General features: G+C 40.6%; 1 protein-coding gene and 2 pseudogenes across 1 annotated transcript; 1 reads left to right on the plus strand and 2 right to left on the minus strand.

The window, feature by feature from the left end:
• Positions 1-1,649: 1,649 nt before the first annotated feature.
• LOC147472929 (organic cation/carnitine transporter 3 pseudogene) lies at positions 1,650-3,543 on the minus strand (annotated as a pseudogene).
• Positions 3,544-3,939: 396 nt separating this feature from the next.
• On the minus strand, positions 3,940-6,491 carry LOC147472930 (organic cation/carnitine transporter 3 pseudogene; annotated as a pseudogene).
• Positions 6,492-15,171: 8,680 nt separating this feature from the next.
• LOC147472931 (uncharacterized) lies at positions 15,172-17,576 on the plus strand. The gene is made up of 2 exons (XM_086588038.1): positions 15,172-15,327; positions 16,485-17,576. The coding sequence occupies exons 1-2, from the start codon at positions 15,172-15,174 to the stop codon at positions 17,574-17,576; spliced, it is 1,248 nt and encodes a 415-aa protein (XP_086444164.1).
• The last annotated feature ends 5,175 nt before the right edge of the window (positions 17,577-22,751 follow it).

Genomic DNA, 22,751 nt, shown 5'->3' on the forward strand with positions numbered 1-22,751 from the left:
TTTGTAAGGAGTTGAGTGTTTCATTTTATTCAATTTCATTTAAAATGTTTGTAGTGATTGTAGTGTTTGTAAGGAGTTGAGTGTTCAAGTTTCTCATTTAGGATGACATAGAGTTGAGTGTGTGTAGTGATTGTAGGGTTTGAGTGTTTGTGTTATTCAAGAATGTAGTAATTTTGTTGGTTAGTTTTAGAATCTTCGGTTACTTGATTTGTCGAGAAATGAGTTTTATGGAAGTATATCTGGTGCATTGTTCAAGTATTGTTTTAAGACTAGGTTCATTTGTATTAAACATAGCAATTTATCTGGTTCGATTCCATTATCTATTGGAAATTGTTTGATTTAATGATGTTTGATTTTTGTTTTAATAATCTTAGTGGTATACCAATTATGGCATTTGTTTCGTTGCGAAATAATCCTTGTTGGAATTTTTAGAAGTTTTGGAAGTTTGGAGGTTTTAGAACTGTAGTAGTAGTGTTAAAAATCAGAATATAATTTAGATTTGATTAAACTTATTATAGTTACTAATACTTGTTTTATTTTTCTTTGTAGTAATGGGTCTTCAATCAAAGAATGTCAAGAATGAAGATAAAAGTCTACGAAATTGGGGGCAAACGCCTACGAAAAGATTGCTTGGATTTAAGAAAAAGTCGCTTGGATTTATCCATGGTTTATTCCTTATCTTTAAAATCCTATTTATTAATTCTAATTTCATTGGGGATCCGACCGAAATAGGAATAGTATTGTTTTATTTTTATAGTGTATATGTAATTATGTATAAATTATGTAATTATAGTTTATATATGTAATTATGTAGATATATATAAATTATGTAATTTTAATTTATTACTGTTCCTAGGAGTGGAGAGGTTACACACGCGTTCCGCTTTATCTATTTCTTTATCTCCCCATGAATCGTATGCTTGTAACAACAGGTCAAAATTTTCTCAATTCCAATCGATTAGGCGTATTGTGTCGATTCTTTTGAGTAATATATATGAAAATGCCCCACGATTCCTTATTAATACAGTTACGGACACAACTGTTACATTCCAAAATAACTCTTACTTTGACATCTTTGCATTTGGACATAAACCTCCTTTCTTTTGCTTTTGGATTCACTCAACTTTTTTATTTTCAATCCAAAAGGAAGAAAAAAAGAAGTTACTGATTAGAAATCCAATTATGAAATATTTCATTGCAATCAATAGAGAATAGAGAAATAATAAGTAATAGGCTTAAATACAGAAAATAAACACAGATAAACACTTTTTTATTTTTTGTGCAATTTGTCCGGCCAGGACTGGCAGGACTTGAATCCGAGACCTCTTATAAACTAGATACTCTGATACCATGTTAAATTGACAATTTCTCCATAAGCTTGAACTTATGTGAAGGGTCAATTCTATTAATATTAGAAGATACTCAGGTGAGAAGGTGAGTGGAATAATCTCAACATCTTCACGTCACCAGCTAAGGAAGTCTATTGAGGCGATTAGCAAATATATTATAGAGATCTCTATATTTTATAGTAACAAAGTACTTTTGATTTTCTTAGTGTGACCCAGGCCACCTGCAATTCGATTCTAGCTATATTTGTAAGATGTGTCAGAAAACTAGGAGCAAAGTCACAAGGAGAATGACAGAGAACATCATCTACAACAACTAATACCATATTTTAAATTAGAGTACATCACTTATTCACTTGAACTTTTAACAAAAAAAACAGCAAGAAACAAGCAGTAAAGTACATACACCATTGTCACTAACAGCTGCAAGTGCAGTGAATTATTCCTTGATCTCCTTGTACTCTTGTTCATCCAATGTGTCACAGAAACACCAACCTCTTGTCTCTGGCAAAGAAACCACGCACGAAGATACCACAGCTGCATATTACCAATCCAAATACTCCAAAAGATAAGAAACCGTTTTCCCTTCCTGCTGCCACTAACACTGGAGCAAACACGCCACCAAATACTAGTGCTTGTCTCACAATTGACAACGCGGAATTCCTAATGCATGTTGGGAACAATTCTAATGTGTATATTAGCAACACATTAAACGCGGTGCATGCACTGAAGAATGACACTAGTTCCACGGCAATCTGCAGTTCTTTTTTAGCGACCAGTAAACACATTATACTACAAACCCCGCTTACTAAAGTAAACACCAAAACTGCACTTCTTCTGTTCAATTTACCTATAAGGAAGAATGTGATCAATGATGCCGGTAGCTCTGATAAAGCGTTAAGAGTGGCACTCAAGTAAAGATTGAAGTTTAAGTTGCCGAGGCCTAATGGCATACCGTAGTATATCATTCCAGTTCCAAATCCAACTATCATAACTGATGATAATCGTCTAAAAGCCCACCGCTTCTTCCATAATATCTTGATTCCAGAGTATAAATCCACGTTCCATGTCTCTTTATCGATTGATAGTGACAATAAAGAATCATCGGAGAAACTAAAGCTTACGTTATTACTCATACTCTTTAGTACCTTAATTGCTTCATCCTTTCTTCCTTGAACAAATAGCCATCTAGGTGATTCATGTACAGTGAAATGAACTAATGTAGATAAAAAATTGCCGGTATGGAAGTCCAGAGATAAAGTGTACGCCATGGTGATTCTCTATTAAGATTAGCTATGGCGGGCAATGATAAAAATCCAATCGTAAAACAAAAGAATCCTATTATACCAACCTCGCCACGCCATCGTTTTCCAACAAGCTCTGTAGATAGAACAAGAGCACAGGTGCCAATTGTCGCACGCCCGAACCCAGTAATGAATCTCAAGGCTGAGTAGACCCAAATATTGGGTGAAAAAACAGTCAGGACACCTGCCAAAGACATCATTAGACATGATAGAACTACCATGTTCATGAGGCCGAGGGATGAGTCCGCCAGTGTGGCTAGAACTAATCCACCTATTAGACAACCAACGAAAAAAGATTAAGTGGGTAGGCCAGAAATGAACGGGCCTACACATGCTAGATCCCACTCCGAGACTAGGGATGTTTTGACCGGATCATTCCAAGCCCATGCTGTCTTTGGTAACTGGCACTTATTTGCCAGTGGGCTACATGACTCGACGGTGTCGAGGTGAGTGCAGTGCCATGCCTGTCTGGCCTCAGTGAACACACTGATGAAGGTCTGTTGTGCATCGAAAACCCATGCAAAAGACACAAGGACAGCCTGCAAGAACTGATTCCACCCAAAACTCCCTATGCACTGTTCTATCGCTTCATCAAGAGATGAAATTTGATTTTCAAGTAGGGGCCCTTCAGATTGAACTGGGTCTGGTAGGGAGAGCAGGGGTGACGGATCAGTCATTTGGTGTCTTTACTATACGTCTATACTTCTTATTAGACGAGTATTATGGTTTTTATGTGGAAATGAAAGGAGGGGGGAAGAATCTCTTTATGGCGGTGACCTGGTGGCCGGGTTGTTACTGATTGAGATCCTAATGCAACTTGGTGGGAGCCACCACTTGGAAAAAACTAGATAAGAATCTGAAAAGTTGGTAATGTCTGTAAGTGGAATAATGTGTTGGGCTTTGCATGCCATGTCTTGCAAAAGCGCATGAACTTAAATTCGTTAATATGATTGTAGTCATGTAATTATACCTCAAAAATACGGAGATTAATACAAGATATTCACTAATATAGAAACACAGTCCATGCTTTTCTGTGTCTTAGATGCCAACTTATTCGAAGTCCTTGATTAAAAATCATTCAGCTATAACACAAGTGATTAGAGATTGGCTTGACATTGATAGATAAACTACACTGCTGTATTTATTGGTTTAGTTTAGTTTTGTATTTGGCAGACTGTTCTTTAATTTATTGTCAGCCAAGGGGGCAGCAATTGCGCACCCACAAGTTCTTATCTCCCCAGTCAGTGATACCAAGTGCTTTTTTTTTTGCTAGAGGATAATTGTATTGATAGCAAAAAGAAAATTACATTTACATGAGAGCCTTGAGTAGGTCTCTCCAACATTACAATCATCTTAAGAAATAAATATAAAATAGGTAGAGTGTGAGTTCTTTACGTACTCTATGTAAAAAGTCTAGTCTGCTTCCCCACCATTGCATCTGTCCATTTTCTAGTGTTAGGGTTGCTCCGATCCTTTCTTTGCACACAAGTCTGCACCGAAGTTGGCTTCTCTCCATGTGCTTGTAAAGAAGATATTGGCTTCGTCTTTAACCCTATCCCAATCAGCTTTTACCTTCCAAATGAACTACATTGCTCTGAAAAGACTTGACTGTTCAGTAGGTACTAAGTGTATCTTTTATACAGAAATAAAATTTAGTTATACAGGTGGCTGCCATTGTTTAGAGATACATTAAGTAGTTCATGGCAAACCCCAGAATCCTTATGCTAAGTATTGGTGAGAGTTCCTGCTGCAAAGTATCTGATTAAGTTCGAGCTTGTATGCAAGCCGTGGTACTATCTGTGATCGCATCTCGGCCAAAGCCCATCTCGCTCCTTGTACTCAACTAGAGATCCTATTTAAATTGTATCTCCTTATTAACTTCCTAATTGTGGACAAATACGGTTCTGCTCGAATTTGGTTCACTACAGTTGTATTGATAAATATAAGGTTTTCATGATTAACAGCAAAGAAAACACGTTGTGTTTCCATGGTGGTGGAAATAATTCTGAATTTCCGATGAATATAATGGTCAGAGTTATACACCTGGAACAATCATTTATGGGAGAACCAACCAGTAAAGTTCAAACACCATTGTCACTACTGGCTGCACTTGGAGTAACCGATGCTTTGATCTCCTTGTATTCTTGTTCATCCACTGTGTCACAGGAGCTCCTACCCCTTGTCTCTGGTGAAGAAATCACAAAGAACTCAGAGCAGCCTATGAACAATCCAAATACTCCATTAGCTAAGAAAGCATTTTTCCTTCCTGCTGCTACTAACTTTGGAGCAAACACACCAGCAAACACAAGTGCTTGTCTCACCATTGACAAAGCGGAGTTCCTAATGCATGTTGGAAACAATTCTAATGTGTAAATTAGTAACACATTAAACGCGGTGCTTGCACTGAAGAACGACACTAGTTCCATAATTCCATCCCTATCTTCAGTTCTTTTTTAGCTACCACTACACTCATTATTATACCACAGACCCCGCTTATTACAGTAAACAGCAACACTGCACTTTTTCTGTTAATTTTTCCTATAAGGAACAATGTGAGGAATGATGCAGGTAGCTCTGATAGAGCATTAAGCGCAACACTCAAGTAAAGATTGAAGTTTATGTTACCGAGACCTATTGGCATACCATAGTATACCGTACCAGTTCCAAATCCAAGAATCATAACTAAACATAATCGTCGAAGAACCCACCCCTGCTTCCACAAAATCTTGACCCCAGAGTACAAATCGACGTTCCAAGTCTCTAGATCGATTGATAAAGACGATAAAGAATCCTCAGAGATCGTTAAGCTTATGTTGTTACTCATACTCTTTAGTACCTTAATTGCTTCAATTCCTCCTTTCTTCCTTGAAAAAACAGCCATCTAGGTGATTCGTGTAAAGTGAAATGAACTAATATAGAATAAAAAATTGCGGGTATGGAAGTCCAAAGATAGAGTGTACGCCATGATGAATCCTTATTTAGATAAGCTATGGCTGGTAATGATAAGAATCCAAATGCAAAAGTAAAGAATCCTATTATCCCGACCTCGCCATGCCATCGTTTCCCAACAAGCTCTGTCGATAGAACTAGTGCACATGTACCAATTGTCGGACGTCCAAACCCAGTAATGAATCTCAAGGCTAAGTAGACCCAGATGTTGGGTGAGAAACAGTTGCAACACCTACCAAAGCCATGATTAGACATGAAAGAACAAGCAAGTTCTTGCGACCGAGGGACGAGTCAGCCAGAGTGGCTAGAAGTAGTCCACCCATTAGAGAACCAATGAAGAAAGATGAAGTGGGTAAACCGGAAATGAAAGGGCCTACACACGCTTGATCCCACTCTGAGGTTAGGCTTGTGTCGACTGGGACATCCCAAGCCCACGAAGTCTTTGGTAACTGGCATTGATTCACCGATGAGCTACATGACTCTGTTGCGTCTAGGTGAGTGCAATGCCAAGCCGGTGCGGCCTGAGTGAAAACACTGATGAAGGCCTGTTCTGCATCAAAAAGCCATGCAAAAGATACAAGAACAGCCTGCAAGAATTGATTCCACCCAAATCTCCCCAAGCACAGTTCAATTACTTCATCTAGAGATGAAAATTGTTTTTCAAGTAGGGGTGCTTCAGATTGGACCGTGTCGGATTGGGAGAGGAGGGGTAATGGATCGGCCATATTGGTGTGTATAGTACACCTCTGTGATGATTGTGGTGGTGTGTATGTCTTGTACTGAGAGGAAGAATATAATAGATTGAAGCAGGTTTATGCGGTTGTCAATTACTGATTGAAATTTCAACTTGCTGTAGGAACCACAACTTTAAAATATTCTTGTGCGATTTTTTTTTGATTGGCAAGCCTGTTTTTAAACGAGATCAGTAACTCATTGGTGCGGACCTCTGGTATCATCAGTCATCACTCAAAGGTTTTACCAACTTTGCTAGTTGGCACCTGCAAATGTGTGGGCAAACCTGTTTTTAATGAGATCAGCACCTCAATAGTGCGCAGGCGGGTTCTCCACATTGAATGCGACTTTCGCCTGTAGCAAGCAAACATTGACAGCACAACATAGTGTTTTCTGCATGGTTTTCTGAACAGTCGTCCTTGCATTGTAGTCTTATCATATTCAACTATTAACACCATTCGGACTGGAGGTGTTGATGACGAAGAACCAACTGATTGCTTTCCTTTCTTCGTAATCTGAAAAGTAGAACCAAAAAAATTGAGAATGCAGCGCAGCTACACCATCAAGCTCTATTATCTTCATTGCTATTGCTAAAGGATTAGAAATGTCTAATAAGAACATGAGCAACAAGAAAATAGTGGTGCATGCATGAGTGTGACTCTCCTCTGGTATAAGTATATAGGATTATCAATGGTAATACTAGTTTAACTTGGAGAACAAAACACTTAGTAAAAAAAATCGTCACACAAACTCAATCATTCGAGGGGCTCATGACTCGGAATATCTACAGGGAATCGAACTTAGTTGCGGACTCTGTATAAGTATACGTAGAGGTTGCTCGCTCCAAAAAGGATGTTTTTGTGTATTGCAGCCAAGTACTTAACCAAGATACCTTGCTTCATACAATTTAAAAAATGTGCACATTATGCTATTGAAGAGCTTGTAATTTGATAGCATATATTGTCCGTCTATGAAGTTTTTATATGTACACATATATAGAAGCACACCAAAACTATTATATGTACTGACTGTCACCTTCACAACAAAATTGTTTCTCCAATGTATATTTAACAGAATTCCTCGTTAATAACTCATCGTCAACTACAAGGACCAGGGGGCTGTGGCCACTGGCGAGGCAGTACTAGGTCGAATTTCCAATCAGGCCCCAGGATTAGTCGAGGTGAGCGTAAGCTGGCCCGGACACCCGGTTAGCAAAAAAAAAAGTAGAGGTGTTGATGAAGAGGCACCTGGTGGATGATTGCCTTTCTTCATTATCCTGAAAAAGAGCACAAAAGAAAAAATAAATAATATGAAACGAACTTACAGAGAGAGGTTAATGGGAACAACGCAACTCAAAGCAAAATGTGGTGGCAATTACAATTGGCTTAGCTTCTTTCCTTCTGACGCAATTGACTTCTGTTTCCTTATGACTAGGGGTGTAATACGGGGCGGGGCGGGTCAACTGCGGGTCAAATAGTGATGGGCCGGGTCAGGGCAGGTCTAGGGTGGGTTGAAGGGTGAAAGTGTCTTTAGCATTCACCACCCTACCATTGGTCACTCGACTTCTGGCGGCGGGTGGAAATTGTCATTTTAACCCAATTTTCCACCAAAAAAAAAAAAAAACTTCCTAATTCTGCAAATAATATCTTTCCAATTCACAACATAAAGAAAATTAATAGAATCAATCAATGAAAAATAAACAAAAATAAAAAACTATAACTTGAACCCAAAATCATATATATTTGAAAATTTGAAACTTCTTTATCATGATTTACTATTTGTAAATTAATTATCTTCCATAGCAAGATAAAATAAAGATCGGATGATCTATAGTATAAAACAATAAAATATAAACTAAAATAATTCAAAATTAATATAATGATGAATTATTTATCTTCTCCAAAATTCGAAAGTTGGATTTGAACTCTTGATATTTGCCCAATGTTCAAACTTGAACATTTGAAATTAATGCTGAACTCATAAGTTTGTATTCATATCTCTCAAATTCATACAAAAGTTAAAAGAAAATATAAACAAAATACAAAAATATTAGAGTTAAAATCTTGAAACGGTGCGGGTCAACAGGGTTAGGTCAACGGCTTATGCCACGGTGTGGGTCGGGCAGCTTTGATGGGTCAACGGTTTTTTTTACACTCCTACTTCTGACGCATGCAATGTTCTCTTAGGCGCTTATATAAGCGTCAATTGCATTTATGTTTCTTTAAAAATAATAATAAAATTTAAGAGTTTTTTCATAAATGTTAGCATATTTTCAATTTATTATATCAAATTTATTATTATTATTATTTATTTTTAATATTATTATTATTTACTAGTATACTGCTATGCAGTGGGGGCGTGAGCAGAGAGGGAGAGAGAGAGGGAGAGGGACAAAGATAAGAGATGAGAAATGAGGACAGACAGAAACCAACTAAATGAATTTTTGTCAACATACCCCTTCTCGCCCCCAGAACGTTCGCTCCGCTCACTGATTATATAAAAAAATAAAATAATTTGAAGAGATAATAAAATAAATATGTAATTAAATTTTAATTAACTAGAGTTAATCTATAATTATAAAGTAGTAGGTCTATGGTAAATAGGTGTTTAGAAAACTTTTCGCTCATAAGCACCTAAGAACGAATTTTTTCTAGTGAGTTGTTATAGGATTTTGTTTACCAAACTACACAACTACTATCTACAAGCAAGACTAATGAAGCAATTAATATACTAGTGATTACATGGTATGAGATCTCATACATTGAATCTTATAAGATGAAGAAGATCTCATATATTTTTGGTTGATTATTCATTTTGGTTCACACTTGTCATGCTGAGCAAAAATTTCTAAAGAAGAAGGGTGAAGCCTGATTCATAGTATATACTCTTACGACTTTTGTTTGTGGGCCCAACTCAACTGCCACGTTGTCTTATTTCATTTCAGAAAGATATATAAAGGGTGAGTAAGCTAGGTGAATGACAGTATTACTGGTCTGAGAAAGGAGAGCTCAGCCAGCATTGTCACTGACAACTTAAAAGACCCATCCAGTTCCAACAGTTATAACGAAGCCAAAATTAAAGTGGTTGGGATTGGGGATGGAGGTTCCAATGCTGTAAATAGAATGATTGAAAATCTATTATACTTTGCAATAAACCATCTGATTAGTAAGTCACTTTCCTGTTTCCTTATGTGGGAATACTGTTGGCCTGTTGGGTGCTTATACTGATGTACATTATGAGATAAACTTGAGACACTCTAGGTATAACATATAGATGTTTAGATTGACATGGTCATATACTATATCATTAATACTCATTTGTAAAATTTATTTCTAATCCTCCCTCTCATTTGTCTCAATATCCCAATATTGAAATACTGCTTTACTAATCTATGAAAATGTTCTTTCTTCATTTCCCAATATTTTACCTCATCAATCATAGCTGGCCTGATTGCTGTCTTAAAAATTCACCTTGAATATGACTCAAATGCTCCTTGATCTCCTCATCCTTACGATAATAAAACCAAACTATTGAAATGGTCATATCTAGGAGTTTACATCAACTCTCACCAGAATATTATCTTTGGTAAGGGAGAATTTTCACATATTTCTGTTTTTTTTAATGCATTTATGGGTAAACTAGGAACAACTTGCGACTGTATGTCATATATTGTTTCAACTTCCATATTTATTTCCCCCAAACTATCTCATATATGCAGGTTGGAATGGGCTGAGAACTGCAGACCGGGGGCCCCAATAATTGCGGAGTTGCAAAGGCAATGGGTATCTTGACTGTTGGTATTGTCACAACCCCATTCTCTTTCGAGGGGCGTAGAAGGGCAGTTCAAGCACAGGAAGGTATTGCGGCTTTAAGAGAGAATGTTGACACACTAATTGTCATTCCAAATGACAAGTTGTTGACAATGAGTTTCCCGATCTACCCTCAAACCGATGCTTTTAACTTGGTGATGATATACTTAAACAAGGTGTCTGTGGTATCTCCGATATAACTACGGGTAAAAATCACCCACAATGTCTTGTAGTGAGATTCCCAGTTCTATTTAAGTATTTTTAGGTATTTAATCGAAAAATTATTGGTGAGAGATCATTCAATTCAAATTAATATAGTTTCATTATTTAAGCAATTCGATAATTAGTTAGTACATTTCTTTTTTGAGAAATGAAAGAAAAATATAAATTAACTGTAAGGAAAACAAAGTGGGGTATCTTTACGGTCGACATACACCTCATCATTGTTTGTTGCTTTGCTCATTCTTGAGTAGCATGCAAAGTTGCAAACAAGATTTTTGGAGCTGAACCACCTTAATGTATATTACTTTTTTGGCCAGTACACCACAGTTTGATTTGAAGGTCATGCACATATACTCAGCTGAAGGCTCAGTAGCCATCAAATTTCTGTAGATCCTCTCCATCTACTACTCTAATTTTCTTTCAGATAAGTTTGATAATAAACCCCACCTTCTCCAGTGTTCACATAGATAAGATTAAAGATAATTAATGTCTTGCGCCTATATGCTATTTCTCTTGTGCTATTGTGCATGAACATATGGAAAGCATGTGATAAATGCAACCTATATGGCTATATCTACCACTCTTTTTTTCATACATATGTTAATGGTCATCAAAAAAATTGTTCGACCTTAGGCATAGTGTAGAGGAAAGAGGGGGCATTCTGTGAGCAGGGGCAGCTCAAGAAAACTTGAGGCCCTAGGCAAATTCCCATAGAAGGCCTTTATAATATGAGTTTTATCTGTGAAAGTAAAGATTTCTCTATATCTATGAGGTTTTTATTTTTTTCGTAAGATGGTCCATGATTCCTGTTTGGACCAACAACATGACATCTACGAGTAAATAATTATTATAAGAAAATGTGAACATTGAAAACATAATCACGGAAAAAACTCATTTGGTTTAATTTAAAAAACAAACATAAGAAGGAACATTGGGCTACAAAATATAAGCCCCTGATAAGAGCCCAAAACTGTAGTTTTAACCCCTTAACAATCATACTTTTAGACCAATTATGCGAGTAATAAATAAAAGTTAATGCTGATTACGTGTTTTTATGTATTTCAGGCAGTAAAGTCAATTATGTGCAGAAATGTGCTACTTTGGCGAGATAAAGGAGCAAGGGTTGGTTGCTAAGAAGTTTTGTGATAAAGGCCGAGATTCCAGGAGAAAAAGCCTTTGTAAGCCCGGTCAAAAGATGAAAAGTCAAAATCCACGCGGGCAGAAACAGTGCACAAAGTCAGCAGAACTTCCGAAGACCATATCTTTGAACTCATACCTTGTAATTGGGTCTACCTTATGTCAAAACGACCGTCTCGGAAAGAGCTTTCCAATGGTCCAAGCCTTGGCCCAATCAGAGGAGCAAAAGTGGACGAAAAGCCTGTTGAAACCGAATCCAGTTGAAGAGCCTTTTTTGGACTAAAGAAATTGGGTTTTGGGTCCGATTTTCCGGCCCAAAATATGGCTCCAAGCCCATGCACGATTTTTGGATCTGAAGCATATAAAAACAAAGAAAAGCTTAGCTCTTAAGTTATCTAGTTTTAGTTAGAAAAAAAAAAGCTAGTTTTATTTAGAAAAAGGAGTTCTTGTAATGGTAGCTAGTTAGACCTAAAACTATAGATAATTCTAGATCTAGTTTTCATTAAATTAATTAAGTTGTAGTTTCATTTCTTGTTTTAGATTAAGTCTTTGAATCATTGTTCTTCATTGATTAGATAAATAAAATAGTTTATTCTTGTTAATTTCGATTTTGTCATTTACATTTGTAGATCTAAATTCCATTATTGTTTGTTATCATTTCATAGTTATTAATTAGATTAAAGTATTGTTAGATCAATTTCATAAATTTAGAATCTTTTTATGATGTCTATGGTTAATTCAATGATAAAGGATAGTTTGATGACTCAAGGCTAAACCTCCATTAGAAAGCCTTGAGAAAAACTTGATTGAGTAGTGTAGAATCGTTGTAAGAGTTTATTCCACTCTAGAAGGTCGTGATTTGCCATGAGAATGGGTGGACGACCTCACATGCTAATTACGGATTGGTAGAGATGCCATGGTAATTAGGGATTAGAACGACCAATTCTTACCATAAGAACGTAAGAATTGGATTACAACAATCTATACTAGAATATTAAGTTGGATTCAAGGCGGATTCATTTCCCCCCTAATTCCTTATCATAGAATCAACGTAGTATTTCCGTAGTTGATTATTCGTATCTTGTGGGTAGTTACATCGTAGTATAAAATCCCTTTCGTAAACCTCTCATTAGACTTTAGACAAGACTGATTAGACTTAGAAAATATTGCATGCGAAAGAACTAGGAGTGGAACGAACTACTTACTCCACTCTATTTCGATAGATTTGAGAGTATAGAAATCTTTGATAAACCTGAGAATCAAGTAAGGTCTTAGTTTTACTTTCGTTTAAAGTTCGTAGCTTTATTCGTTTGTAAAATATCTTTATATGTTTTATCAGCCCCCCACCAGCTAGCTCACCTGCCTATAGGGTGAGCCGGCCCTGTTTGTGAGTTGGGTTTCCTTTATTACTATGGTTTTTGTCTATTCAAGTGAAATTACAAGAAATATCAGAACAGTACATCCGTGTCCTTACAGTTGTACAAATGGATGCCTGTTGATGTCCTTTGTCTTTATATAAGTATATGAACAAACTGGAGTGTATATGTTTATATTATTTTGCAGTGTTAGTGTTCTCCTCTCTTTTCGTTTTTCTGATTGTGGTGGCTTAATCAATTGCAGGTTCCTGGTCTGGTTAATGTTGATTTTGCCGATGTGCGAGCTATTATGGCAAATGCAGGATCATTTGCAGAGAAGGTGTAGCTATTGTTTTTCGTTTCGGTCTCAATACAAAGAAACACCAGGTGTGGCGTACCATTCGGTGTTTGTTGAATCTTTCATGTGTGGTCGTGTAGTATTGCTTTCTTCAATTGATTCTTTTTCCTTGCATAGTTCTTCAAGCTACACCTTCTCTGCAAATAGTTATTGTGGATGTTGGGTTGGGGAAGAATAGTCACTTTTTTGCCCAGCTTTCACATGTATGAATCCATAAAAAAAATGGAGTTGTAAGCATAATACGTGAGCTCACTGCTTCTACCCTGCTTAAGTTATCTATTCTAAGTGTTGTGCACGAATGAAATTTTAAGGCGTAATTTATCTGTTCTAAGTGTGATTTTGGTTATACAGCGTAACTGTTGTGCACTTGGTTGAATCATTTTTTTATTACGTCTTAAAAAAAGTGATTGAGCATACTAAGCACTTGATTATGGTGTGTGATACTAGTCTCTAAAGTAGTAACTGGTCTAGGTGTATATGTGTTGTGAATAATTAACTGCGGAAACAACGTTACCCACAACAAACGGATCAATCCAACACAAGGATCGATCCTTCTCAATAGACAATACTTCAACACCCTCCAAGCAATATCCCAACACTTCTCAATATCAAATAACAAGCATATAAAGTAAAACAATTAATGTAAAAGAAGAACAAACCACAAGGCGAGATATATCGGTTCGCAATTTGCCTACGTCCACACACTGCGAGTTCCAAGCTTTACTAGATGTCCAGAGTAACAGATTATAAGTCTCTCAATTCACTCACAAAGAATGAACACTCAACTCACAAAGAATTGCTCTCTTATAATCTCTTTCTTTCTTGGTTTTGGAAAAGTTAGGTTTCTACAGAAAAAACCTATATTTATCTTGTTTTGAAAAACTTCCAAAACAAATGAATTTAAATCTTTGAAATGGTGGAAGTGCGACCAGCATCCATGTGAAGGCAAAATGGAGCGCAGGGTGCGCTGAAGAGCCTGGAAGTCAAGTAATGCATGAGCGCGACCCGCGCCCTTGTCAAGGCAAAAGGGAGCGCAGGGTGCGCCCTATATAAAAAAATAGAAAATCACCCGTTTTCTCTACATTCTCCACCTCGGTGAGGTTTTAACACATAAAATCGAGCCGAACACATCCAGCAAGAACACATCCAGTAGGAACACATCCAGCAAGGAAGACTCACAATCAACTGCTTCGAAGGGCCATGCCCACAAAGGGCTCTATCAAGCATGTAGGATTTGGAGCAAGTCCAAACAGTGTTGGAACTTAACTCCGGTGACAACTTTAGTTAGCATATCAGCAGGATTGTCATGGGTGTCTGTGTGTACCCTACGTCATATTTCCGGTCCAAAGTATACTCGGACTATGAACCGGGTGTAAGACCAGGTGGCGCACCCGATCACGGGGGCAAATACTTTGGATAATTCGGTCCTCTAATCCGTTAGAGTTCACAACGGGTTCAGGGCCCATCCGGGTTCAGGGCCCAAGTTCGTGGACCCAATCCGTCCGGATCATTCTGATCCATTCACCCGATAAGATCCTAATGCAATCCGATAAGATCTTGCACAAGGATAGAATGGAATCTTGGGGGAATGATCCTATTTGAGATAGAATCATACTAGGATTCATAATCTCCGAGAATCCCTTTCTTAGCCGCCAAGGCAGGGGATTGCTATATATATGGAGGCTTCTGCATCCTCCAGAACTACGTTTTAAGAGACTTGATCCCGGATTCTTCACTGGGTACGTAGGCAACCAGAACGTTGGTGCAATCTCACTTCCTCAAAAATCCCAATCCCCCATATCTTTCGAGCCTTCAGAAGCATCATCACATCGGGAGTGTCGGGTTAACGTTTTGCCCCGACATTCTTTGGCGCCGTCTGTGGGGAACGAACCCACAACCACAAGGTATTCCGTTGGAGCTTGATATCATCGGCCTTATTTTTCATACGTCCTTGTTACCATGGCTGAACAAATTGCGATGAGTAATACAGAAGCTGTCAGTCGGCATGTAGCAACTCTGCAAAACATGGAGACTATTCCAGTCACCATTACGGAGGTGGGGCAGTCGAGCCATCATAGATCTTTCTCTCAGAACGGAGGAAACAAACTGTCTGAAGTAGTTCCACACACTCTGGAGCCATTAGGGACTCGGGAATCTAATCCCCGTGTCCCTCGCCCAATCTTTGTCGCGAACACGAGAAGTCGCCAAAATCTCGTCGGGGATGGTCCCGCTGAACCCACCCGATGATGCTCGCGGCGGCGCCCATAAAAGGGGGGGAGGCCGACATGCTAACCCACGCGCCTCCATCCGGAACTTGCAATACCAATCGGATCCAGCTCTAATCTCTCTTTTGACAAGAGTAGTTGCGGAAAACGAAAAGTTGAGAAATCAACTAGGCAAACGGCCTAGAAACCCTGCAGAGCACCAATCGGTCTAGTCCCCTTTGTGCTGCGCGTAGGCAAAGGCAACGGCCTGGCTGGGACAATAGCGAAGATCCTAATAACGGCCAAAACCTTATTCACAATAATGGTCAAGCTAGAGATCCAAGCCAAAGCGGACTATCCACCTATCGTGTTCCGCCCCCCGCTCATTCCGCAGTCAAACAATGTGCGGGATCGTTTGGGCACAAATCCTCGACGGCGCGCGATCCATAACAATCTGAACGCCAAAGAAATGCATTGAGTTCGGTTTCGAAATGCCGACATCCGTGGATGTGTCCGATCAAGATATGAATCCCATCGCACAAATCGGAATGAAAGTCCGCTACCTGCTAACAGAGTGGCAGGCAGAAGGCGGGGTAGAATCGAACGTCGGCAACGACCGAATCCCCATCGAATCTTAGCCCGCGATGAACGGATCTGGAGAGAAGAGAATCAAGATGAGGACAGCTGTGAGAATATGAATGAACAAAGGGTTAAGGAATTGATTAACCAAGCCGTGACCAGGCAAACCATCCGAGACGATCCACTCTTGGAAAGGGCTGTGCGAGGTCCGAAATTTTCACCCTTTGTAAATGACATTCGACTGTGTTCATCCTGAGGCATTCAAACAGCCCCCTCTTCCGACTTACGATGACGTGGATGGCTGTCCGAACGAGCACGTCATGAGCTACCAAGCGGCTATGACCTTATGGGAATTTCATGAGTCGTTAATGTGTCGTATTTTTTTCCAATGCGTTGAAAGGATACGCACTATCCTGGTTCAACAAGTTGCCTCCGCGTTCAATTGATTCATTTACCAAGCTCAGTGATATGTTCGTTGAACGATTTCAGTACAATATGAAGACGAAGAAGAGTCCGAGCACACTGTTCAGTCTTGCTATGGAGAAAGGTGAAACAATTAAGAGTTTGGTACGACGGTTCAGGAAGCTTCACGCCGAAGTTCAGGAGGTGAGTGACGCTTTTGCAATACAGGCATTCCATCAAGCGTTGCATTTCGACAGAGATGGACTTTACAACTCTCTTACTCGAAAGCCACCTACCACCCTCTCTGATTTATTCACCCGAGTGGAAGGGTACGTTCGAGTGGAAGATGATCAAAAGTCTCGACAGAGAAAGGATGGCGCCGATCCCGCCTCCAAGGACTCCACAAATGATAAGCTTACCAATCAAGGTAACAAGAGGAGTACTCAGAATAATACAAAGGCCCCTACTCTAGATGAAAAAGTATTCACCCCTTTGACTCTGGGCCTTGCAGACCTGTACGAAAAAATCAAGACTAAGAAAATGTTACTGCCAGCTCGGCCGCTACCAGAAGATCCTACAGGTAGGCGGGATAAAAATCAAAAATGCAGATATCACAATGATATTGGGCATGAAACAGATTACTGCAGAGCTTTAAAGAAAGAAGTTCAACGCCTTGTTGACGATGGACAGCTTACTGAGTTTGTTCAACACAAACCTCGGTCAGCCCATATCAACTTAGCTGAACACAACGTTATTGATGTATGCCACGCACGTGTCGATAGCATCTCCCGCCGTCAGCGCAAGATAGAAACACGCTTGAAACTTCGTCATATACAAGATCATTACCAGGTCAACAGTTTCAATTTTGACCAAGGTATCAATACTGAGACCTATGAAGGCCACGAGTTGAAGTTCGAGAATCCGAAAAGGGGTTTATTACCCCACAATGACGCTGTTGTCATTACTGCATGGATAGGAATCTTTAGGGTGCAGAAGGTTCTTATCGACACAGGAAGCTCAGCTAGCGTGTTATTCACCAGGGCTTACTCCAGGATGAAACTGTCAGAGGACTTGATCATAGAAGACCGTAATCCAATCATTGGGTTCAACGGAGAACCAGCCCATGCTATTGGAAAGGTTCATCTCCACCCGCGGTTGGGCATCAATCAATCGGGATAAATTTTCTTCCTGGTGGATTGTGGTTCTTGTTATAATGCAATTTTTGGTAGGGATTGGATCCATGCCAATCAGGCTGTTGTATCCACTTTCCACCAGGCATTGAAATTCCCGACGCCAACGGGAGTCTGTAAGGTCCGAAGTGACCAGATGATGTCGCATCGATTAATCACGATTTGGCAACTGGAAGATACGAGAAATCGGTTCGGGGTAACCACGATCCTCGGGTGATCATGCCAAATAGCAATTCTGAAGCGTTGGGCTTATCAGTGCGAAGCCCGGCGCTCTGTTGAAAGGTCCCTCGATCGATCGGTTGGAAGAAGTTCGAGATAGGGGCGAGAGCCACGAAACTACTTTCATCATTGCCGGATTACCCCGGTGAAAAAAAGAGCTCTAATTCACAATTATGGGATTATCAAAGTATTTGCTTGGAATATCGACCAAATGCACGGAATTGACACGGATGTTGCTTGCCACAGGTTAGATATTGACTCGAGATTCAAACCAGTTCGACAAAGGCCAAGGAGGATGGCTCCAGAACGAAAACTGAAGGTCAATGACGAGATTGGTAAACTGCTTGGAGCAGGGTTCATTAAGCCCATCGAATACCCTACATGGGTATCCAATATCGTCGCGGTTCCAAAGAAAAATGGGAAGCTTAGGGTTTGCATCGACTTTACCAACCTAAACAAGGCTTGCCCCGTGCATCCATACCCATTACCTCGCATCTCAAATCTAGTCGATGCAACCTCAAGATTCGAGCGTCTGTCATTCATGGACGCTTCGTCTGGTTATAACCAGATACCTCTGCTTGAGAAAGACCAGGAGCACACGGCGTTCATCACGGACCAAGGCTTGTATTGTTTTACAGTCATGCCATTTGGCTTGAAAAATGCAGGCGCCACCTATCAGAGGATGATGAATACAATGTTTGCCGACATGATTGGGCGTATCATGGAAGTTTACATAGATGACATGGTAGTCAAATCCAAAGAAACACCCGACCACCTTCAGCATTTACAAGAGGTTTTCGATAGGCTAGTAAGATACAAACTGAAGTTGAACCCTTTGAAATGTTCCTTTGGGTTAGCATCTGGAAAGTTCTTGGGATTTCTGATGACTCGACGGGGTATTGAGGCAAACCCTGAACAGATTCGGGCCATTCTTGAAATGCCCCCACCATCGAATAAAAAAGAAATTCAGCGCTCGCCGGTCGTTTAGCGACCACTGAATAGATTCATATCAAAGTATTCAGATCGATGCAAGCCATTCTTTCAAACATTGAAAGGTGCCTCGGTTTGGAACGAGGGGCCGTGATAGGGCTTTTACGAAATTAAAGCTTACTTGGTATCACCCCCGCCCCGGTGGATCCATGGCCACCGCCAAGCCATTAAGAGTTTATTTGGCGCTTTCGATATCGCAGTTAAAAGGTATTGTTAAATGGAAAACCGGAGGAGCCCCAATATATTTCATTAGCAAAATGTTAACCGGCTCGAGTAGATATTCTAAAATTGAGAAAATCGCTTTGCCCCGGTGCATGCATGCAGCGAGCTTAAGCCATATTTTCGAGGGCGTGTTGTTAAAGTATATCTGAGAATATCCGCCCGCGCAAGGCACTTTCGGACGAGCGAAGAGTCCGGTCATACGTCGCTGATTGGTCTAGCTATCTAAGTGCTTACCATATCTTATATGAGCCTCGCGACCTGCAGAAAAAGGTCATGCATTAGCTTCTCGATGGCGGATTTCCGGTAGAAGATATCGTGGTTTCGCCGAGTTATTCGAGGAAGAACGGTATGAAGATTTTCCCAACCACCAACCCGACCGTTGAAGAATTTTTATCGGAGGCGTGGGCGTGGAGGTTGTGTATCTGATGGTTCAAGTAATAAGAAAGTGCAGGATCGGTTGTGTGATAGTCGACCCAAGTGGTACCGAATCGAGAGGTCCGTCCGACTTTGCTTTCCGCTTCCAACAATGAAGCCGAATATGAAGGCGACAATATTTGGAATGAGAGCGGTTTCGAAATGGGGCAAAGGAAATCAATATGGTAACGGACTCTAAAGCTGGTTGCTTGTCGGTTTGGAGGGTCATATCAAGCCGCGAGATGAGCGAATGGCGGCTTATTTAGATGTGATCGCGATCTCGCCGCAAAATTTGGCGCATCTCAATTTCGCCAAAGACCAAGGAATGATGTTCGTTACGCCGATGATGCATTGGCCTACCTTTCGGCAGCCAGTTGATTCAATTGAACCTCGCAAATATCGGGGTAGAGGTCGATTCGCCCTAGCATTGACCTCCCATTGCCCGATATGGGTGACGTCTGTTTGCGAATCGCGCGGCATTCCGCAGAATCTATCGCGATCCTTCTGGCTAAAGAAAAAAGCGGGACAAGCACCAAGAGCATCCCACTCGGGATTCTCCTCACAGCCATGAGGAGGATCGCGACATCTCCCCACGGTGGATATTGACTCTGCAGTGGCGGAAAATGAGGTTATCATGGGGAGGAAGATTCTACAAATCGATTCGGCGGATCTTGCCGACAATGCTCCCGAAATACCGAATGATCCGGTTTTCGACATTGAGTCAATGGAACTTCGCTTCCGATAGGCGTCGAGAATATGGTTGAATTCTTCTGGCCGGAGAACTCCCCTTAGACAGGGGCTTTATCGACAAAGTCAAAGCGGGATGCATGGCGGTTTGTTGTTACCTACCTACCGGAGGGTCCCGCCTTTACTGAAAACCTATGGGTTCGGGCCCACTCCTCGGTGCCTTACTCACGAACGGGGGACAACAGATTTTAAAAGAAGTTCATGAAGGCATTTGTGGTAATCATTACGGTGGTGAAGCCAAGCTCACAAAGCTCTCACCCAAGGATATTGGTGGCCATATATGCAAAAAGATGCCAAGCGGTTTGTCGGATATGTGTACCATGCGAAAACATGCTTTCGGATCATTAAGCTTCCTGAATGAGCTTCATCCCATACTTAGTCCTTGGCCATTTGCTAAGTGGGGACTTCGACATTGTGGGTCCTTTACCTAAGGCCCGGTAATGTGAGGTTTCTCTTGGTTGCAACCGATTACTTCCGAAGTGGGTTGAAGTTTGTATCCTTGAGTCGGTCGATCTTCGGGGCGTCAAACGGTTCATCGGCGCGATATTGTGTGCGATTCGTGTCCAAATGAAATGGTATCGGACAACGGCGCCCGGTTTGATTCTGGCGAGATCCACATCTTACGCAAATCCACGAAGATCGGCATAACTTCTCCACCCTACTATCCCTGGGAAATGAACAGCGGAAGCAACAAATCGGGTTATTACGGACACGTTGAAGAAAAGGCTTGAATCGGCAAAAGGAAACTGGTCAAAAGCGGTTACCGGGGTGCTTTGGGCTTATAGGACAACCCCCATCGATCAACAGAATGTCACCCTTTTCATTGGCATATGGAATGGAGGCGACTTAACCCAACTGAAATAATCGCCCTACGGTCGTTCACAAGCCATCTCCACGAGGTCAATCGACATCTTGGCTCGCGACGAGCCATGGTGGAGGACCTTAGAGATGAAGCCCCGCGAATCTCATGACTTACGGGGATTCTATGAAGCGCGGCTATGACAAGAAGTTCTGGCGCCGACGAGCATTCAAACCAGGCGATTGGTTTTTTCGTTACAAGGCAAAGGAGTAACGAAGAACCAACAAATGAAACTTCGGTGAGAACTGGGGGGCCTTTATCATTGAAAGGCTCGCGATCAAAGGTTCTTATTTTCTCAAGAACTTGGTGGCGATGTCCTAACCAAACCATGGAGCATACCATTTCGCGTTTATTTCACAAGTAATTTACTTATCATTAGTTCCACCAATAAATTTCACATACATTGTACTTTCCTTCCATTTTTCATCAATAAAATTCTTTTCCATTTATGTTTTAATGGGTCATTTAGTTTGAAATTTATTAAACCCGAGTGGCGAAGGCAATCCTACACTTCAGTTTCGGCTTGCGTGGTGTAGTGTGCCTACACCTGGCATCATGGTTCGACAATGAAAATCCAAGAACGATCTTGTATGTCGCTTTTTTGTGCAGGTGCGATTGTTTAGAGTACATCAAATTATACCCTTGGTGGCGGAGTCTAAGCTACACTCGATTTAAACCCAACTACCGAGGCACTTACGGGTTTGTCTGTTGGTCTCCTCACGGATCGCCTCTATGGGAGAATCTTTGCGATTGTAACTTCACGGCTTGGTCGTCAAGTGACTTAGTTGCATTGTTATCGTTATCGCCTCGACATCGGTAGACCACCGTATAATATTTTACAAAGATGGTTAGATATTACACATATTTTATCCATATTACGTCCACTTTCGCAGGTTCTATGAAAAGAATCTTCGGATTAAGCGTAGATTCGATTGGAGATGTTGTCCCAATTCAAAAATTCAAATTCTATTTCTCTTGATTTGGTTCCATATTTCTATACGGGCCGTGTAACACAAAGCGGGGGCATCTTAGTTGATGCATTTACGAAGTCAGCCATGTCGGCTAGATTTGCCGCATAGAGCATATATAGTTTAAAGCTTGACTATCAAATTCATTTTTTGAATAGCCTCCCATGTATTCAACAAAGGCCCATTCCCAAAAAAAAAAAACCCTAAACCCTAAACTCTAAACCCTAAACCCTAAACCATTAACCCTTGAACCAGTTTCAACTCTTGACTTTCTACCACCGGCGACCCGCACCGGCACCGGCGACCGGCGACCGGCCGGTTCAGGCAGTTTTCCAACCGGTTCAGGTGGTTTACGTCCGGTTTTGACATTTTTTCATCCGGTTCAGGCATTTTTCTAACCGGTTCAGGTGGTTTCCATCCGGTTTTGACGTTTTTTCAGCCGGTTCAGGTATTTTTCCAACCGGTTCAGGTGGTTTCCATCGGGTTTTGACATTTTTCCAGCTGGTTCAGGCGTTTTCAAGCTTGTCCAGGCGGTTTCCTCTGGGTCCAAAGACTTCCCAGCCGATTCGGGTATCTGGTAGATTCAACAGTTGCCGGGCCGGTTCAGGCCTACTTAGATCCGAGGCCCGATGAATTTCCTACATTTTCGGCGGGTCATCATTTTTCTTCTGGTTCATCGGTGTGCTTGCGGATCAACCCGGTTTTCTAGCCAATTTTAGTCTTTTTTCGACCGGGTTAGCCTCTT

The sequence above is a fragment of the Coptis chinensis genome, unplaced genomic scaffold (genome assembly GCF_015680905.1).
Source record: "Coptis chinensis isolate HL-2020 unplaced genomic scaffold, ASM1568090v1 utg6306_pilon_pilon, whole genome shotgun sequence".
In the NCBI taxonomy this organism is placed as follows: domain Eukaryota; kingdom Viridiplantae; phylum Streptophyta; class Magnoliopsida; order Ranunculales; family Ranunculaceae; genus Coptis; species Coptis chinensis.

Bases quoted from the DNA above. Each gene is read 5' to 3' on its own strand.
- LOC147472931 (XM_086588038.1), top strand. From the start codon at position 15,172: ATGGCTGAACAAATTGCGATGAGTAATACAGAAGCTGTCAGTCGGCAT. The intron at 15,328-16,484 runs GTAGTTCCACAC...GAACGATTTCAG, and splicing joins GAGGAAACAAACTGTCTGAA to TACAATATGAAGACGAAGAA.